General features: G+C 50.2%; 1 protein-coding gene across 1 annotated transcript in view; it reads right to left on the bottom strand.

Annotated features, from left to right (window-relative positions):
• Positions 1-18826, bottom strand: part of WWC2 (WW and C2 domain containing 2) — a 180954-nt gene that overhangs the window by 7784 nt on the left and 154344 nt on the right. The window contains exons 18-21 of the mRNA XM_029934162.1: positions 18218-18416; positions 16761-16934; positions 15472-15564; positions 12706-12948 (exon numbers count right to left, since the gene is read on the bottom strand). Coding sequence (XP_029790022.1) covers positions 12706-12948; positions 15472-15564; positions 16761-16934; positions 18218-18416 — 709 coding nt within the window. The remainder of the gene's footprint in view (positions 1-12705; positions 12949-15471; positions 15565-16760; positions 16935-18217; positions 18417-18826) is intronic.

The following is an 18826-nucleotide window of genomic DNA, read 5'->3' as shown; positions in this document are numbered from 1 at the left end:
CTTATCTTCACTCTTATATGTTAAGTGTTCTTTCACTTTGGCCTCTTTCAATATTTTTCCTGTATCTGTGATTTTCTGAGGTTTGAATTTTATATGCCTAGGTGTAGTATCTTACATCTATCTGGACTGGTGTTCTCTCTGAGCTTCCTGGGTCTGTAGTTTGGTGTCTGATGTGAATTTGGAGAAATTCTCAACGATTATTCCTTTAAATCTTTCTTGTTGTTCTCTGTCTTCACCTGGTATTCCCATTATGTGTGAATTACACCTTTTGTAATTGTCCCACAGGTTTTAGATACTCTGTTCTCCCCCCTCCCCAGTCTTGATCTTTGGCTTTCAATCTTGAAAGTTCCTACTCACATATCCTCAAGCTCAGCATCTTGCCTCAGCCGTGTCTGGTCTGAAAACAAGCCCATCACAGGTATTCTTCATTTCTCTTGTAGTGTTTTTGATTTCTACCACTTTTTAATTCTTTCTTAGAATTCTTTTCCTTTCAGCTTTTATTGACCATCTGATCTTATATGTTGTCTATTTTTCCCATTAGAGCTCTTAGAGCATTGATCACTGTTGTTTTAAATTCCTGGTCTGATAATACCAACATCCCTGCCACGTCTGATCCTGGTTCTGATGCTTTTTCTGTCTCTTCAAACTGGGTTTTGTCTTTCAGTATGCCTGGTGATTTTGCTAATGCCCACATTCACCTAGTGACTAAACTCTAAGGAGCCTTTAGTAATGAAGTGGAGGTGAGGACAGGGAGTGCTCAATAGTCCTGTAGTTAGGTCTCGGTCTTTTGATGGGCTTGTGCCCCCACATGAGAACTTCACAGCCCCCCAACTGCCCCTTAGGCGAGACAGGGTGGCTGGGAGTGGGTGTTTTCCTTGCCCCAAGTTGGTTAGGCTCTCATAAAATCCTAGTAGGTTAGACTCTAGTAGAACCGTTGCTCCTGAGGGTGAGTCTTGTCAACAGAATGTGCCGGCATATTTCAAAATGGCCACTTTTGCCTTCACCCTGCTGGAAGCACAGGAGAGATTTTTTCCGATACTCACGAAGAGGACCAGAGCTCCTAGACAGAAAATTCACAAAGTGTGGGGCTCCCCATGGGTGGTCCCCTGGAGTTTTCAGCACTTGGACTTGCTGACTTGGAGCCTCCAGCGGTTCATCAATTTCAGCACAGGTTCTCACACCCTGGTGCTGCTTCCCTTGGAGTTCCTGCTCTGAGAGGTCACAGTCTGTGCTGCCTGTCTCTCTAATTTGGGGGGGGGGGCAATGTTTTGTCCTGTGACCTCATTTTCCTGAAAGATCTAAGAAGAGTTGTTGATTTTTCAGTTTGTTCAGCTTCTTTCCTGGTTGTTGGGTCTGAGTAGTAGCTTCCAAGCCCCTAAGAGGCCAGACCAGGAAATGGAAGTCGGTAACTTTTTAACAGTTTTGTAACATCGTATTTAATAGCCAGAGCATAATTATTGAATGAACCTTCTAGAACCCCATGTTTAAATGATTTCCATGCTGCAACGTTCATTCATTTCGCATTTAAACATCTAGATAAATGAACGTCTGGTTAAATTAGATGTAGTGGATAAAAGCAGGCATGTCCCGTGTATTCTGAAAACCATCCACAGTAAGAGTACATCTGCGTGCGTGCATGTGTATGTTTATATTACCCCACTCTCAGGGAAAAAATAATCACAACTGTGTTTCATTTATACTTAGTGCTTAAAAACACATTAACTAAAAGGACAATTCCTTACCTACGTGTGAGGTAGGAAATGAGACTTAGATGTAAATGTGCTACTTGCTACTCTTCCTACCTTCGTATTTGCAAACCATGTGACTTATTGATTATCTGGACGCCGACCTCCACAAAGGCACTGACTCCCACTTGCAGGGAAAGCCAAAGGCTCTCTGGTTGTTAATTGCGGTTTTGGCTCATGGTTTGTCTTTGGGTCCAAGCGGTTTCTATGGGCCCATAAGCTTCCGAAGGCCGGGGACTGCATCTGTTTAACATAATTGTTAGAGGTTCAAGTGCTCAATAAAGATTTTTACGCTGGTGGTTTGTTTTTGAAAACTGCCGATTCTTGCAGAAGCTACTTGTGAGGTTGCATCATACAAGTGGTTGGAGACTTCACGCTACCTATGGACTCGATGAGGGGAAGACGTCATCTAGAAGTAGTTTTGTCAACGCATATGTACAAACAGTAGTTATCTGCACTTGACAGAGACAGAAATCTAATTTAAATTAGGGAGAGTTTTGAGGAGAGAGTGAGATCTTACAGTTTTTGGCATTTGTTTGGAAAGCGGGTGTAAGAAAAGGAAGTCTAAACGAAGTTCTGGGTGGCGATACAGGGTAGGTTTGCTCTTCACTTCCCCTCCTACGTCTTCCCAGGGTGTCGGGGAAACGGAGCCGACCAAGCACGCTCTGGCAACCCGCCTCATGCCTGATGGAACCCACACCAGTTGCTCTTATTCCCACAGAAACTGTCACTTTTCTCCTTGACAAGAGGGGCTGTGACTTGGTTCATTCAAGTCTGTGTCTCGGGCTCTTTTTGGCACATTTTACTACACATTGGCCATTTTCTCACTGATGCCTGTGGGTAGCCCAGGAACCAGAGATTCTTTTCCATGCACCCTGCCCCTGCCTTACTTTTTCAAGTGGCGTCAGGGTGAGGACTTGTGTGCCCTCCTAGGCGCCAGAATCTGCAGGGCTCCTCGCACCGGCACACAGTGGGGACACAGCTAGCACGGGCTGAATGAATGCGTGTCAGTCTTTGAGAAAAATGGGTTTTTAGATGACAATCTTGAAGGATTAAAGCGCTTCAGTAACTCTCAAAAGGTTTAGAAGAACTTTGGTTTTTTTCCAACGGTTACTGACTACCAACCAAGCTCTCCAGAAAGCCAGAAAATGGAGACTGGAAGATTTAGATTCAAGCAAACATCTGCACTTCTGTAACCGGAAAGGTGTGTGAAAGGCAGACGATAGAGTGAACAAAACCATTTGTAACTCAAATAACAGGAAGGTGTTGGAGGAGGCCTTCCGAGGAGAAAAACACAGCAGGAAACAGGACGCTAGGTGGGAGATGGCCTCTCACGGAATGAACACCAATGGCAGATGGACAGGTGTGCCCAGAGGGCCACCATTCTCACCCCCCAGACTGTGAGCAGTTACGGGGCTGGAGTCCCAGGGACAGCAAGGTGGACGTCCCAACGCCGGAGCCTCCATGGGTGACAAGATGTCCCAACGCCTGAGCCTCCACGAGTGAGAGGACTGTGCTCCTACTGAGCCAGGAGGAAGCATCTGGAGTCATAACTCCCCCAGCCCCGGCCCACCAAGGGGGTTTTGGTGTGGGGGAAGGGAGCTAGGCACTGGGGATACTCAGCTTATTTGGGACCCCCTCCCCCCAGCACTGGTCAGCCTCTCAGGCCATGACCTCCCAAGTGCTGTGCTCCAATAACAGAATACAAAACGTGGTCCTGCTTCCTGGAGGCCACTGGCCATGAGGGTGGCAGCTGCAGCCATAAAGGAAGTGTCTGTGTTTGTTTGTAGAGAGGCAGAGCAGCTGGGGCCGGAAGTCAGCACTGGCACAGGGAAAGGGAAGAAAGAAGCGCTCTGCTAAGGGCGGTAGCCTGCAGCCTGCGGTGACTGGATGGTCCCACCAGGGAGACCCTTCGGCATCTGAAAAAGCCGCGTCCTCCTGTTATTAACTTGAGCAGTGGTGACGTTTAGGAGATGAACTGGTGCCAGCAAAAAGGGGACAATGCAGATCTTGTCCTCCTATCCCCGCCCACGGTTTCAGACACTGTCAAGGCCCGAAGTGGAAGAATGCGGGCTGCAGCCTTAGAGGACACAGCAGAGACAAGACCTTTGACGGCGGCTCACAGCCCCGCTCTCAGGACCGGCGATTCTTCCACTAGGTTTTCAAGCTTTGGAAGCACTGCTGACTCCAGAAAGGTACAGGAATGCTCATTTGCACACTGTCCCTAACTGAACATCTGGGAAATTGTCATTACAGTATCTAACAAGTGAATGCCTTAAAAATAATGAAGCAGACTAGACAGTACTGTACTCATCCAAGTTCCTGGTAACTTATAACATGAAGGAGTCCATCTTGAAAGAGCCACTGGCTAATTAACTTAGGTAATGCGCAGACCGGGCAAGGCCGGAGGAAGAAGGTACACGCTAGGTTTTACGTAAGAAAACCCAAGATGTATTTTACCAGAATTCACACCAGGCTCCCCGGATCCCACTCCGTCTGTGGTTACCTTCCGCAGGAACGAAGGGTGGGGGTCTGCCGTGCCCTCTGTGGGAGGGCACCCATAGGACACCCCACTACGTAGCCTGACGTCTGCCGGCTTGCAACGACCAGCATTTGCAGTCCCTGCAAAATCGCTCTGAGATCTGGTTTTGTTCTGTGCGAAATAAGACTGACCACGCAACGCATTCCTTTCCCTGCTGAGCAAAAACATACATCACTGAAAATTACATTTATCTCTGTGTTTGTATCTTTCTCTCAAAATCTGGGTGACAGAATACATCACAGAATGTTTGCCCGCTGTTACTAATCCAGAGTAGCCGGCTTCCGGGCAGTTATGTCTCAATGCTGAATACTTCACTGTGACCACTGAGACTTATTTTGTCCAATGATGTGTATTAGTATCTCTGACATGTAATTTTCTTGGCAGATCCTAACTCTGAAAGATGTTAACATCTGTATTATTTAAAGCTGTACAACAGGCTGGCATCACAGAACTCTGGCATTTTGACAGGGAAGTCAATTGGAGGAAAAGGAAGACATTTTTGCTTCGTAAGCACCACGAAGCTCTTCTGGAAGAATACCAACCCTTCCTCAGCACCCTTTCCCCTTCTGCCCCAGCCAGTCACCATGAAGCTGTCTGGTTCCCAGCACAGAAAGCCACTTTTTATGTCCCAGATTCCAGAAGAGTGTGATTAACCTTGAGCTTGTGCGACGGGAGCCTGGCCCGCCGAAAGGTCCAGCGCCCGAGTCCCGGCCACGTTAAGACCCGGCCCGTCGTAATTCACAGCCCTGCATTTCTTGCTCCGCTTCCTAAGGGGGTTGTACAACACACGAAGCCACCAACTGTGATTCAGTTTTTATTCTGAGCTACAAAACAGACCTTCAGCCACGAAGGAGGAAGGTTATGGAATGCGACCCCGAGGCCCGACGGGTTTCCGGACCAGGAGGCGGACTCGGGATCCGCTGTTGCCTTCCATTAACTGCTTTTCGGGGAGCTGTATTTTTTATGCAGTTGGAAACCTCTTTGCACACCGTTGGGCATTCTATGGCCCTGCTGCTAAAAATCTCACAAACCCCCACCCCTCCAGGGAAGTGGGGCCCCGGGGGTCGCGGGGGCTGCGGGCGTGCTGGTGCTGTGTCCGCGTGTGCACAGGGAAGTGGATGCGGAAATGAGCCGGCGGGAGAGAGCTGTCCATCATGATTACTGACTCTGGTGGCCATGATGGAAGGCACGTCACTGCACTCGTCCGCGTTTTCACAGACGAGGCTGGGACAAACCTGAGTGGTGAGAAAGCAAAGTACGCAACTCAAGTGGTCCCTACGTGCCGAGTCGGTGAACATGAGGAGAAACACCTGTACCCAGACTCCCTTCGTGTTACACGGGGATGGTGCACCGGGCTCGGAGCGTGGACTTCCTGTTGCTGCTGCGGACCAGCCCCAAGGTGGGGGCCAGACAGCGTGTGGGGACAGCGGTCTCCTAGCGTTCACTGCAGGCGCTGCCCCGGTGACCCGTGGAAGAGCCGTCTGGGGCACCTTCGGACTGAGAAGCAGGGAATCCCGGCTCAGCGCAGACTTGAGAGCGGGCAAAGAACGGCATGTGCCGAAAGGGCTGGCTTTGGGGCCACACGGCCTTCCAGCCGCACGTGCGATCAGCACCTCCCTTATCCTGGGAACGTGTTCGATTCCATCGCAAGCAGATGGCAGAGTTTTCCACTGGAAGGGGTCCTGGAGGTCCTCTAGTCCAATCCTCGCATTTTGTAGGTGAGGATGTAAAACTCTACTTGAGCACGGAAAAATCCGAAGCTGAAGTTATGCACCTTTTATATAGCATTTCCTAAGGCTGATCTGTGTTCATAGTTTTGTTAGACGGGTCAGAGGGGGTAGCAGCGGCCGGCCCGGGGCCGCAGGGAGAAAGCAGAGCCATGAAGAGGAGGGAGCGCCCGCCCAGCCTGGCCCACGGGCCTCCGGGCCTTGCCGTCACAGTCACTCCCATCCTTCACAGGGGGACCCTCAGCAAGGTCCTCCATCGTCTTCCTGAGAGGTTTCACCATCGTTAGGCGAGGTAGAGAGCTGGGCCCTGTACTGTGCGCACGAGCATAGCGTGTTTACGTGCGGCTCCCCAACAGGGGGGTTTTGTACGGAGCTGTTAAAAGCATCGGCATGTGACGTCCACGGTAACATTCTAGGAAATAATAGCGACGGCATGGATATCTGAAGAAAAAGAAAATTATGAAGACAATCACCTCAGCTTCTGTTGGCCCTCAGTTAGACACATCTTCCCGTTAGTCGCGCTGGGTTTTCCTGATGAGAACTGGAAATCTATATTGTCACTGTGAATCCGACACTGCTCACATGTCAGCCCAGACACTCTCTGCCTTTCCTGCTGCCCTCGGCGGGCATCAGCTCCCTGTGGGGCCTGGGGAACTTCACGGAGGCACGGCCAGCATCTCCTCTCGTGTCCCTGCTCTGAGCCTCCAGCCTCTGCCGTGGGTTGTCCTTGTTGAAGCCACAGGTGCCATGGGATTGCCTGGCACTCGCGCTGGCACAGCCATCCTCTCCTCCTTCTCCCGGAGGGACGACAGGGACACGGCGTGTGCGGCTTCCGGGGGCTGCCCCATGGAGGACAAGCAGCACACGGGTGCCACCTCCTTCCTCCGGCCCCTGCTCACGGGCGGCATCCGTCGGTGGCGCAGAGTGACGGGGGTGTTGACCTCCTGCTCTGCACAGTCGCAGGCGAATCCTCTTCGGGCCCCTCTCCCCGCTCGGCATCTCGCTGTGCGCATGGATTACGAGACCAGTGTGGTGCTGCCTCATCAGATACTCAGGCGAGAAAACCTCTATTAAGATGTAATTAAATTTGTAAGCAAAGCCATCAGTGCAACTTCCGTAAGGATGATAATAATCATCAGTAGTTTATTATGAGGTCAGAATCATGCATAAGTGGGTACAGTTTAATGACTACACAGCTGCAGATTCACAGAAAAACGAACCACCATTTCACAACTGAGAATTCTCCAGGGTCACTCTTCGAAGACACCTCCCAAAGCCAGAGCTTTGGGTCCCGTCCTGCGCTGGGTGGGAGTCCAGGGACCACCAATCTTTGCTTTCCCACGGCAAACGCACAGAGCCCAGGACTCCGAGGTAGCCCGCTAGGCCGGGTGCCCAGGTGCTCTTTCTGTCACTGGGTGTGGCTACGGCGGTGGCAGGAGACCCACTCCGTGAGCAGAATGCACCCAACGTGGCATGGAAGTGAACGCAGCCGGCAGGGCCAGTGACACGTGGCTTTGGACAAGTGCGCTCAGGTGCCTACGGCAGCGCCTTCATGGAGACGGCGCGGAGAGGGCAGTGCCGGCCAGCGTTTCGGCAGGCACCCACTTCCTAGAAGGTGACTTGTAATGGGGACAACCGAAATGCTCATAATGAGGAGACAGGAGGGGAAACTACCCCCACATCACACAAATGGCTGCCTATGACCGAGCTATGACAGAGGTCACTTACAAGGGAATTAATTTCGTTCAGCTTCCTCTTGCGTCTGGGAAATCTGCCTGCCTCTCCTAGGATTACTTCTGCCAGCAAGGACGGGAAGAGAGGCTGGTACGGTAAGTCTGAGACAAGGACCTCACGAGCCTGCAAAGTGTGAATGGGCCACTTTCTCCATGTCACTGCCATTATTTTCCTAGATTGTGACTGTGACAGTCAGCCGGGGTGCTGGGGTCAGAGCAGCATAAAACCCTGTTTCAGACCCATCTCTCAGAACTGCTAAGGCTCACGCACAAAGCAGTGTCCTTCCTAAGCCCCTAGGTTTGACCTGATAGCGGCCCTGGACCCTCGTACTCCTGGAACTTGGTCCCAGGCCCACTGAGGCAGAGCCTGGATCAAGACACCCACACCATGGCCGGGCTGACCCTGAGGGCAGGGTCTAGGCCTCTGCTGGCCAAGCTACCCTGGGGTCACCAGCCGTTTCTCATCTCTGCCTATGGTCTACTGGCCCATCCCCCAGCAAGTCAAGGGGCAACTGTGTGTCTAGTGGCAGGTAAGGGACAAGCAAAACTCAAAACAGGATAAAATCTTGGCTGGTAAGCAAGGTCAGCAGGCTTTAATGAGGCAGAGGAGACTTTTGCCAAGGTCAGATGGGACATCCACAGTGGTGGCCTCGTCGCTGGGGGGTTTATTCGGGAGCTTAACCGCTGGGCCAGAGGCACCCGGGAGAGAAGACTTGCGTTACAGAGGTGTTTCTCTTGTAGGCAACAGTTCTGCTCAGTGCCCCGGGAAACCCCTCCTGGAATTTTCTGCAGCTGAGAACGGACACACTTTCTTCACAGCCTCATTAAAGGACAAATCATTAAAACGAACACGTGTGCATCAAATGGCAACTCTTACTTGAGTTCAGGTTTTGAGAGGCTCAGCGGGGCGCTAGGCTGGCCCTGAAGATCTCCATGGTTGCTGGGTCCTACAGCCCTCCTGGTTTCCATCTACTTGTGCTAAGGACTTCTTTAATGAGCAAGGGAAACAAGAGTCACCTTAAAACCTGCAGACCTTAAATCCTCTATTAACACCAGTTAAAGTCTAGAATTCTGTATGATGAAAGATTTAAAAAGCCCATTTAGAAACAGTGCATTTACAATACTTTTATCTCTGAAAGGATGCTGCAATCCCGTTTCTTCTAACCAGGATTAGACAGCTTAGATGCTGCCCAAGCTCCTCTCATTGTATTTTGCGGAAAATGGCCAGGGTGTGAGGTGGGGGGGATGGGGAGCCTCCCACGCTGGCCCAGGTCACACACACGTCTCTAGCACAGGCTCCCAAAGAAACCTCCTCTCGAGAAGCTGTTGCTGGCTCCCCGTCACAGCATTCAAGACTATTCTTTGACCTTTTCTTTCAATTAATTTCATCAATTTCCATGTAGATGCTTGTACGCATTCTGCTTGGAATGACATCAAATCTGTGGAACATTTTAGAGAGAATCAACTATATCCACAGTAATAACTCTTCCCTCTGGATCAGGGATGGCAAACGCTGGCCTGCATCTGTCTTTGTGAAGTTTTCTTGGAACACAGTGAGGCCATTTACATCTTGTCTGTGGCAGCTCTTGTACGTGGCGGAGGTGACAGGTGCTGAGGGGATCCTCTGGTGGAAATATTTCTTCCTGGGCCCTTTACTGGAAAAGTTTGCGGACCTGTGTTCTACAGAATGGGGTATACTTCACCATGAATGCAGGGTTTTTTCCTTACACTTCCCTCATAAGGTTATTAAGTGCTCCTATAATATAAGGCAAATTTTTGTTGAATTTATTCCTTGATACTTGATAATCTTTGATGCTGTGGTAAAAAATTATCTTCATAATTAAGTTTTCTAGTAGTTTCTGGTTGGTGTACAGCACTGCAGCACACTTTTGTAAATGACTCTTCTATGTACATATCTTGTTAAACTCTCTTCTTCCTCGGAGTAACCGGCAGATGTGCACAATCCTGGTCTGTCTGCCAGGGATGGCAGCTTTATCTCCTCCTTTTCAGTCTTTCTGCTTCTACTTTTTTCTTGCCTTACCTTGGTTAGAATTTGCAATGCAATGTTGAGCAGAAGAGTGCTGAACACCTGCATCGGACTTTAAAAGAACGGTTCCAATGCTTGTCTATTTAGGACCGTATTTCCCTTGGTTACTATCAAGTTAAAGAAGTTCTCTCTGAACTTCTCTGAAGTTCTAACTTACTGAAAGTTTTAAACATTAATGAATACTGAGAACTGTCAATATATTTCCTTCATCTCCTCAGTTGATCCAATGGTTTTTCTCCTTAATCTGTTGAGAGGATTCATTGTACTAAGATTTTTCTAATGTTAAAAAATCCTTAACACGATCAAAATGTAATATCTTAAAATTTTTTTTTCTAACGGTTTTATTTATTTTTGAGAGGCTGAGAAACAGAGCACAAGCTGGGGAGGGGCAGAAAGGGAGGGAGACACAGAATCCCAAGCAGGGTCCAGGCTCTGAGCTGTCAGCACAGAGCCCGATGCGGGGCTCGAACCCATGAACCATGAGATCAGGATCTGAGCCAAAGTCTGACGCCTAAGCAACTGAACCACCCAGGTGCCCCAAAATGTTAATACCTTTTAAATATATTGTTGTATTATATTTACTAATACTGTATTTAGGATTTTTGCATCTATACTTATGAGTGAAACTGGCATATGCTTTTCCTTTTTGATAATATCTTTGTTTGGTTTTGGTATTAGGGATGTTGGTCACACAATGAGTTGTGGAGTGCTCTCTCTTTTTCTAGCATCTGGAAGAGTTTACATAAAGTTGAGATAATCTGTTCTTTGAAAGTTTGGGGGAACTTACATGCAAAACATCTAGATCTATGTTTTCACCGTGGATAGATTTTTAATCACTGCTTTTATTTCTTTCAGAAATTTCCCCTTTTCATCAGTTTTTCATATGTTACATTTTCCTACATATTTGTCCAAATTGTGGGCCTTTATCTTTGCTATTATTCAATTTATCTTTTATATCTCAAATTTATCTGTCATTCTATCCCTCTTTCCTTTTATAGTTTTCTTTATGTGTATCTCCTCTTTATTGATCTTGCCAGATCTTTGTCTATTTTTGCTTCTTTCTTTTAGTTTTTTCCAAATAACCAACCACTTGCTGTATTGAGCTTTTTTCTACACATTGGAGATCAGAAAGCAGTCAAAACAAACTAGAATAACAAGCAATTCATGGACGAATTTAGCAATATTATATGAAGTACCAAAAGTCCCAAAGTTCTTGTAATTATTGATACCCAAGGATCTAGAATGTTGTACTGTGACAAATCAAAAACAAACAAACAACAAAAAACCCCAAAGGTGCAAGGTGCTGTTTAAATCTGTAGCTGTAAACCTCTAATCCAGCTTTGAAAGCCTTTGACCCTTAGGGGTCCAAAGTCTGTGATGCTTCTCCACGCTATTAAAGTTAGTCAGTGTTAGCCAAGGCTTTGAAATGATTGCTAATGGTGAAGTGAAAGACTCAAGAGAATAAAAGCAATGGTCATCATTATGGGGGCGAACATAAGAGTTGGTGATTTCGGCTTCGAATGTGATTTTCCATCGTGCAAAGAGACAGCCAGGCTGCGGTAATGCTCTCGTGCGGGCTCGTGCCTGTGGGCCCCTCACGGTCGTGAGCTAGCCAGACCCTGACTACTGCAGGTCCCCGCGCCTGCTGGCGTCTCCACCCGCTGTGAATGAAGTCCCACTACTCACCTTCAAGGCTACTTTGCTACCTCCTCCGTGAAACCTCTCCTGATCTCACTAGAAAGTGACTTCTCTTGAGGACCTGGTATATCTAGCTCATCTCTTTTACTCCATAAGCTCTTGGGAAGGACGACAGTGTCTAATCACCCCGGTAGTCTCTAAGGCACAAACAGATGGCCTACAAGTCAGCTCTTCACTGAAGAGATACTTATTGATCTATGGACCAAGGTTTCGGTCCATCAGGTAGGGACATAATACAGATATGTGATATGTTTTATTGCTAGAACTTTCTTTAAAAAAATATTGGGATCAGTTTCGTCCCCAAAATTCATTAAGTTTCTGAGTTCCATACAGGATTAGTAGTGCTGGTCAATTAAATGACTCGGTTTCCCCACAGTATCACACGCTCGTATCCAAACAGCTATGGGCCCAAAAAAGGGACGTGTATATTATGGACAAGATTTTCTATTAGTTTAAGAAAGTTTCTAATCTATTTGAGATGTCCATCCAAAACAATTGAAAGAGGATAAATAGTGTTTTGGCCTTTGCAATATTTCAGCTACGTGGGAAGTTCTATTTGTATATGGCATTGGCTGCGGACACGCTGTCCTATGGCCATATAAACTTTAGAGAATAAACCAACAAACCAGGCTCCAAAAAATTTTGGTTCTTGGTAGGTGGCAGGTCAGTAGAGATGTCCCCTTAACAATACCTTAGTTTTTCATCGGTGAACGTATCCTATTGTGTAGGCTTCTTGTGTGGTGAGACACAGGGAGAATGCCAATATGGGAAGTGTGATCTTTCTTGAAGGAAACAAAGACTGTGAAAATGTGGAAGCCTTCCAATTAACAAGCCATATACAGTTGAGGTGGTTGATGAGTCCTAAAGAGCTATTCAGAAGGTTTAAACGAAATCTGTCATTGATGTGAAAAGTTCTACTGTGTTTATTTGCCCCGTGTTGAGACAAGACCCTCGGAGCAGGAGCAGAAGGCCACCTCCCCTCGCGGCCATGCTCCTGGCTGGCAGGTGGCCGCAGGGTGGGGGAGGGGAGTGGTCTGGGGACCTGCTGTGTGTACCTGGAGGGCGGGGAGGAGGGGGGGGCTCTCTTAGCAATATCCTAGGTTAAAAAACAACGGGGAAAAAAGAGTTCCAAGTTGCAGGAAAAGGACCTGCGGACTTTGTCAGAGCGAGGGGCGAGCTGGGGGCCGCTCTGCGCGGGGACGCGGGGCCGTACCTGCTTCTCAGCCTGCTTCAGGAGCTTCTGGAACCGCTCGTCGTCCAGCACGCCCGGGGGAAGGTCGGTCTGCCCCTGCGCCTTCAGCGCCTCCAGCTTCTGCCGCAGGCCCCGCAGCGCCTGCAGCTCGTCGTTGAGGCGGCTCTGCCGGGTGCGCGACGCCTGCAGGTCCAGCTCCAGGTCCAGCGACGTGCGCACCGGCCGGCCCTGCGCCGCGCGTCTCAGCACTGGCTGGCACGCCGTCTGCAGGGGCAGGAAGCCGGGGGCGGGACCCGTCACTCGGGGAGTCGGCACTGCTCGCGGTCCCCCCCACTTCCGTGCTCCCGCAAGGGAGGCGTGAGCGGCCGAGGGAAGGCGAGTGGCAGGGATGTGTCCCGCCGGGCGGCAGCCTTCAAGGCCAGGGTGACGTGTGCACATTTCTGCCCCCCGCGGGTGGGACAGCAGAGACTCAGGGGTGCAGGCCCCGTCAGCCTGGGTCCCCAGTGAAGATAGAATGAGCAGAGCGTTTAGCCAACCCGCAGTGAACAAGCCGCCAAGTGGGAAATAAACCAGAGATTTTGTACAGCTGTTGCCGTAGCACAGCCTCGCTGGCCTGACCGATTTACGCCACAAAGCCGCCCTCCGTGCCAAACAAGCCGAGAGACTCGTGCTCCCTCCTGCGTGGGACACCCAGCCGCACCCCCACTGTTCACTCCTTCTGCCGTCCTGCCCGGAAGCACCCGGAACCCAGCCGATGGGCCCCTCCTCTCATCACTATGCTCAGATCCCAACTCCTTCCTCCATTTCCCATGTCTAAGAGCCACTTTCACCAGGGAATCAGCGGGGCTCTGCCTGGGGCCAATCTTATCCATTTACCAAGAAGTAATTATTGAATATGTATGAATAAATGTCTGCTGGGGGGTTGCTGGCTGGAGGCCAAACACCAGGGAGAGAGGACCCAGTCCTTAACCTTGAAGGCGTCCAGCAGTGGGCGGTGGAGTGGCCCCTTCTCTGCCCCAGGAAGCCAGGGAGGGGAGGTCACTCAGGGCTGGTCACGCTTGCTCGAAGGAAGGAAGTCAGAGAGGCCGGGGAGGGTGCGTGAGCTGAGGGGAACAAGGAGGGCATTTTTTGCCCAGACCATTGGCAGCAGGAATGGAAAATGAGAGTAAAAACTGGAACCATTTGATGCGAGAGAGGAGGGACTCAAATTTGAGAGGTAGTCGGGCTTGGAGATCTGGACGACAGTGGTGCTTGTGAGAGATGGAAGAGGCGGGGAGGCCTGCGGTGGCTCTTCCCGAATCAGGGCCCTCGCCCAGGGCTGGAGAGCCCGTACCCTCTCCGCCTCGTCCAACACACACTTCTGTGACATTCTCGAACATTCTGTAATATTTTATTAGGGTCCCCGTATTCAACCTCTGCTCTAACAAACTTCTGACACAGCAGAATCACCTCGACACACACTCACTTTGATCGTATTACTTGTTTCTCAATAGAAATTTTAGAAATACAAAAGGGTTTCAGAATAAGAAATCCTTCCTGGCGGTTATGCATACACATGTGCTGGCCGATATTTAACAAGCGGCTCTGGGTGGGGCCAGTGGAGGAAAAAGCACGGGTTTGGGGTGCCTGGGTGGCTCCATCAAGTGAGCATCCAACTCTGGATTTTGGCTCAGGTCACGATCCCAGGTTTGTGGGATCGAGCCCCACATCGGGCTCTAGGCTGGCAGCACGGAGCCTGCTTGGGTTCCTCTGTCTCCTTCTCTCTCTGTCCTTGTCATGCTTGTGCAGGTGCACACTCTCTTTCTCCCTCTCTCTCTCAAAAACAAAAAACAAAAAACAAACAAGCAAAGAAAAACAAAACCAAGGAAGAAGCAAGGGTTTGTAAGAGTTTGCTGATTTCTGCGGTGTAAATACTCCTGCCGTCACTGTTCTCCCGCTGATGACGCGAAGTCACTGCGCTGGGCAGACTGCACAGTGCCCACCCTCCCCGCCTCCCCCTGAGCTTCTTTTGAACTTTTATCCAGGGGTCAAGGCCGCAGACCTCCCCCGTCGTCTTTAGCTTCCCCCAAGCAGGTGAGCACAGTCCGTCTCTCACCCAGGCTCCTTTCCCGGCCCGGGTGCCCCTGGGTGCCTCCTGCAGACCGGGAAGTCCGGCAGCGGCACCTGCCTCGCTCGGCACACACGGTGCTCCGTCCTCACTTAAACACGGCATCGGAGCTCAAATACAACGGCTTCATAAATTATTACTAAACAGACTATGAGCAGGCAGATAACCTCCCGTCAGTCTGTCACCTCTCAGTAAGCAGGGATTGTTGAACTGCCTGAACGGTCCCGCCTTTTAATGTATTGACACATCCTCTCTGACTCATCCTTCCAGGCTGGTCTGGAGCCCCACGGCTTCCTCGTCGGCCGGCGCTTTCCCTCCCACGCTCGGCCTAACCTTCCGAGAACATCCGTTTTTAGTTACTGAAACCAGGCACTCCAGAACCAGAACGTCAGTCCTTCTGAAAAGGTACCGGGTGTTACACAAGTCCCACCATCAGCCCACTCGGCGACGCCCTGTCCAGCGACACTGCAGAGTGAGCGTCCTGGCTTCAGTATCACAGGATCCAAACCTGCCGACGGCCCTCCAGCCAACACGACACCCGAGTCCCCCAGGAAGCACAGAGGCCTTGCTCGGTAGCCCGAGTGCACAGCGATCCCGCTCAGGAGTTCTGGGGCTGGTGCCTCACAATCGGGGCTCTGGGTCAGCTGGGGACACTGGGAGATTGTGGAAGGAATACGTACCCTTTTGACCCTCAAACTGCGCCGTTCGGTGGCGTTTCTCACAAACAGGGATTTTTTAGCCAGGGTTGAGCTGTCACTGTCGCTTCGATTCAACTGGCGACAAAGGACAAAACAAATAAAAGAAAATCACTACATAACAGTGTGCTGGTGGTTTAGAATCGAGAAGCTTATCAGATAAGTAGTGATTACAGGAGTTTGTTTCTTTAAGAAAATCCTTCCTAAACAAGTTCTTTTCTGTTCTATGCTTTCCTTAAACAACTAAATTTTCTTACATATAATTTCAACAGCTGCCTTTTGGCGGCAGTTATGCATGAAGACAATTATACATACTTTGAAATAAAAGTATCCCTTGTATTTGTAGCTAATTTGCAATATTCATTTTTAAAAAGTAGGGTCTGTATTATTATATATAGAGCTCAAGGTCAGATTTCAGTCACAGTTTAGAACAACCTAGAATCTTCCTGACCCAGACAGCCTGTGCTCACACCTTCACCTGCTTCGGGTCTCTGCTGAAACCGCACCTTCTCAATGAAGCCTGCTTTGAACCCTACTTTTAAACTTGAGACCCTGCTCTTCACCACTTCCAATCCCCCTTAACTCGCCCCACTGTTTTTCGGAGAGTCAGTCCCCTCCTAAGACACTTCACAATTTTTCATCACGGTAAGTGGCTCAACACACAGGATGTGAGCTGCACACAGGGGGGCTCTGGGCCTCTTCTCTTCACAGAAGAGTCCAGCCAAGCGTCTAGAAACGTGCTGGCCAGCAGACGCTTAATAAACATATTTGTTGAATTGAATGAAGTAAATTTAGAATTTTGAGAGTATTTTCCAACCCATCTAGTAACATGATATTAATCTATACTGCTATCAATCATGACTTCTTCTGGAAGTAGAACTTGGCAAACCGAGGCCAGGCTCACCATATTCTTTACAGAGACGTGGGTGTGACTCAGTGTCTACGGGCATTATTAGAAGATGGTTTTTGTTCTAGAACCTAACTTTGGTTCTGCAGGATGAACTTGGTTCAAGGCCTGGATGACATACGTTTAAGTCTCAAATCATCTGAGGTTTCTAAATACACAATGAAGTACAAATATGTCGGCAGTCGGGCCTTTAATTCACTTATTGGCCAAGTAAGGAGACATGAGATTTAAGAAAAGGTAAGACACAAGCCAAACTGAAAAGAGCCACCAGTGTGATATTTCATGGCGCCTCTACCCACTCGGGTTTGCAGGCGGGGCCCGCCGGTGGCCGTCCCTCACGGTCGGCGGGCCGCTGGCGCGCCCTTACCCTGCAGATGTACTGGCTCCGCTCCCCCGGGGAGAAGGTCTGTGAGCGCACGATCACGCTGCTCCGCACGGAGGGCCGCTGCCGGCCGCTCAGGCCGCTGCGCTCCTTGGGGCGAACCGCCGCGCTGGCGTCGCCGGCCTCGCCGGCCTCCTCCGTGTTGGTCTCTTTATCAACCTAGAGCGGAAGTCAGAACGCCGTCAGGCGCGCGGGGGCGTCCCCGCACATCCGAGCTACACGAGGAGGCCCCGGTAACACAGGCTGGAGCGGTTCGGTGAGGACCGCCGGGTCACTTCGACGTGAAGCACGGTTTATTCAGATTCGTGGCTGTTTTGTTTCTTCAGCATAGCGAAACAAATAACCACATGTAAGAAAATGAAAATGGGGGCGCCTGGGAGGCTCAGTCAGTTAAGCGGCCGACTTCGGCTCAGGTCATGATCTCACAGTTCGTGGGTTTGCGCCCCGCGTGGGCTCAGTGCTGACAGCTCAGAGCCTGGAGCCTGCTTCGGATTCTGTGTCTCCCTCTCTGTCTGCCCCTCCCCTGCTCACACTCTGTGTGTGTCTCTCTCTCAAAAATAAATGTTAAAAAAATTAAAAAGAAAAAGGAAAAGGAAAACGTACCACAAAGTTGTAGGCTCACACAGAATATGCAATTACACATATATGGCAGCAATAACTGCTGTGAAGCTGAGTTTGGGTTGTTACTGTGTGTCTGGAACTGTGATAAAGAATAAGCCGTAAGTAAACCCGGAAGTCTCTCAGAGCAGTAACTCTACAGGCACCAGGAGAAGTTCACTGTCGATGGCAAGTTCATAAAAGGACTCGAAACCTGCGTCGTGCCGGTCTGCTCCTTTACTGAAGGAAGCCTTGGGTCAGGGTACAATATTATTTTCCTTAGGAATAAAGGACTGGAATTTTCTAGACTCCATCATCAACATCCCAAGCATCCTCCAAGCCCGCAGATGATTTCCTCCCTCTGGGCACGTGCCCTCCACCGACACAGGTCTCCCTTCCCCGGCGAGGTGACTGCTGAGTGACTTGGTTGGCACCACGCCTCCACCGACCCGGCTGCCACGTTGCAGAGCAGGTTCCAGCCAGCACACCACGTCACTGACATGCACTTAACTGTCTACTTCGCGGAAGTAAACGCACCACATTTACCAACGTAACACAATGAGGTACGCATCCTGGCGTAAGCCAGGAAACTCCGGAAACCCTTCCAATAAATACTCCCCGAACATTTACAGAGGTTACACAGCACTGTTCACCTTCTTACATAAAATTTAAGTCAAGAATGAATGCGGGGGCCATGTAAACATTTTAAAGCCTCCTTCCACACACGCCTGGCGTGAGCAGCTCTGGCACAAACCCTGGGACGGACTCACACCCGGGGAGACACGCCTGGCCTGCGTGCTGCCACCGGAGCTCAGTCCAGGGGGAGCGTGGCTCTAAGTACCCACCAGGGTGCACGGCCCGCCGGGTGGCCGGTGCCCATGCTCTTCGGCACCGCTGTCCTCTCTCCGGCCCGCGTCCCGCTCCACGTCGAGCCCGCTGGGGCACGGGCACGGGTCTCCCGTACGACGATCCCCCTTGGGCAACTTCACATCAGCCTCTTCTTCAGACGCGATTTCATCAGAGGCCTCTCGCAGCACGGTCAGCCTGTGGGGAGACGGGGCAGGGCCTCAGGTGCGGCAGGTGCACTCATGAGCGGGCCCGGGCGGACGCGGATCCCGGCAAGGAGTGCGACTCACGTAACGATTCAAGCCGGTCCCTGGGGTCAAACTGCTAGGTGCAAATTAAAATCAGCATCTGACCCTGCAGCAAGATGCGGCAACTCCACCATGATTTGGTACTGAAAAGTTAAATTAATGGAATCTGACCTAATTCCTAGATATTAAAATAGAAATATTCTGAAAATCACATGTAACCCCATACCCGTTTAACCCCGCCATTTAAAAGCACTGACAGGTGCAGCCACTCTGGAAAACAGTGTGGAGGTTCCTCAAAAAACTATCGATAGAACTCCCTTATGACCCAGCAATAGCACTGCTAGGGATTTACCCAAGGGA

Source organism: Suricata suricatta, chromosome 1 (assembly GCF_006229205.1).
Source record: "Suricata suricatta isolate VVHF042 chromosome 1, meerkat_22Aug2017_6uvM2_HiC, whole genome shotgun sequence".
NCBI lineage: Eukaryota > Metazoa > Chordata > Mammalia > Carnivora > Herpestidae > Suricata > Suricata suricatta.
The sequence above is the reverse complement of the archived record's forward strand: the minus strand, read 5'-3'. Positions and strand labels throughout refer to the sequence as shown.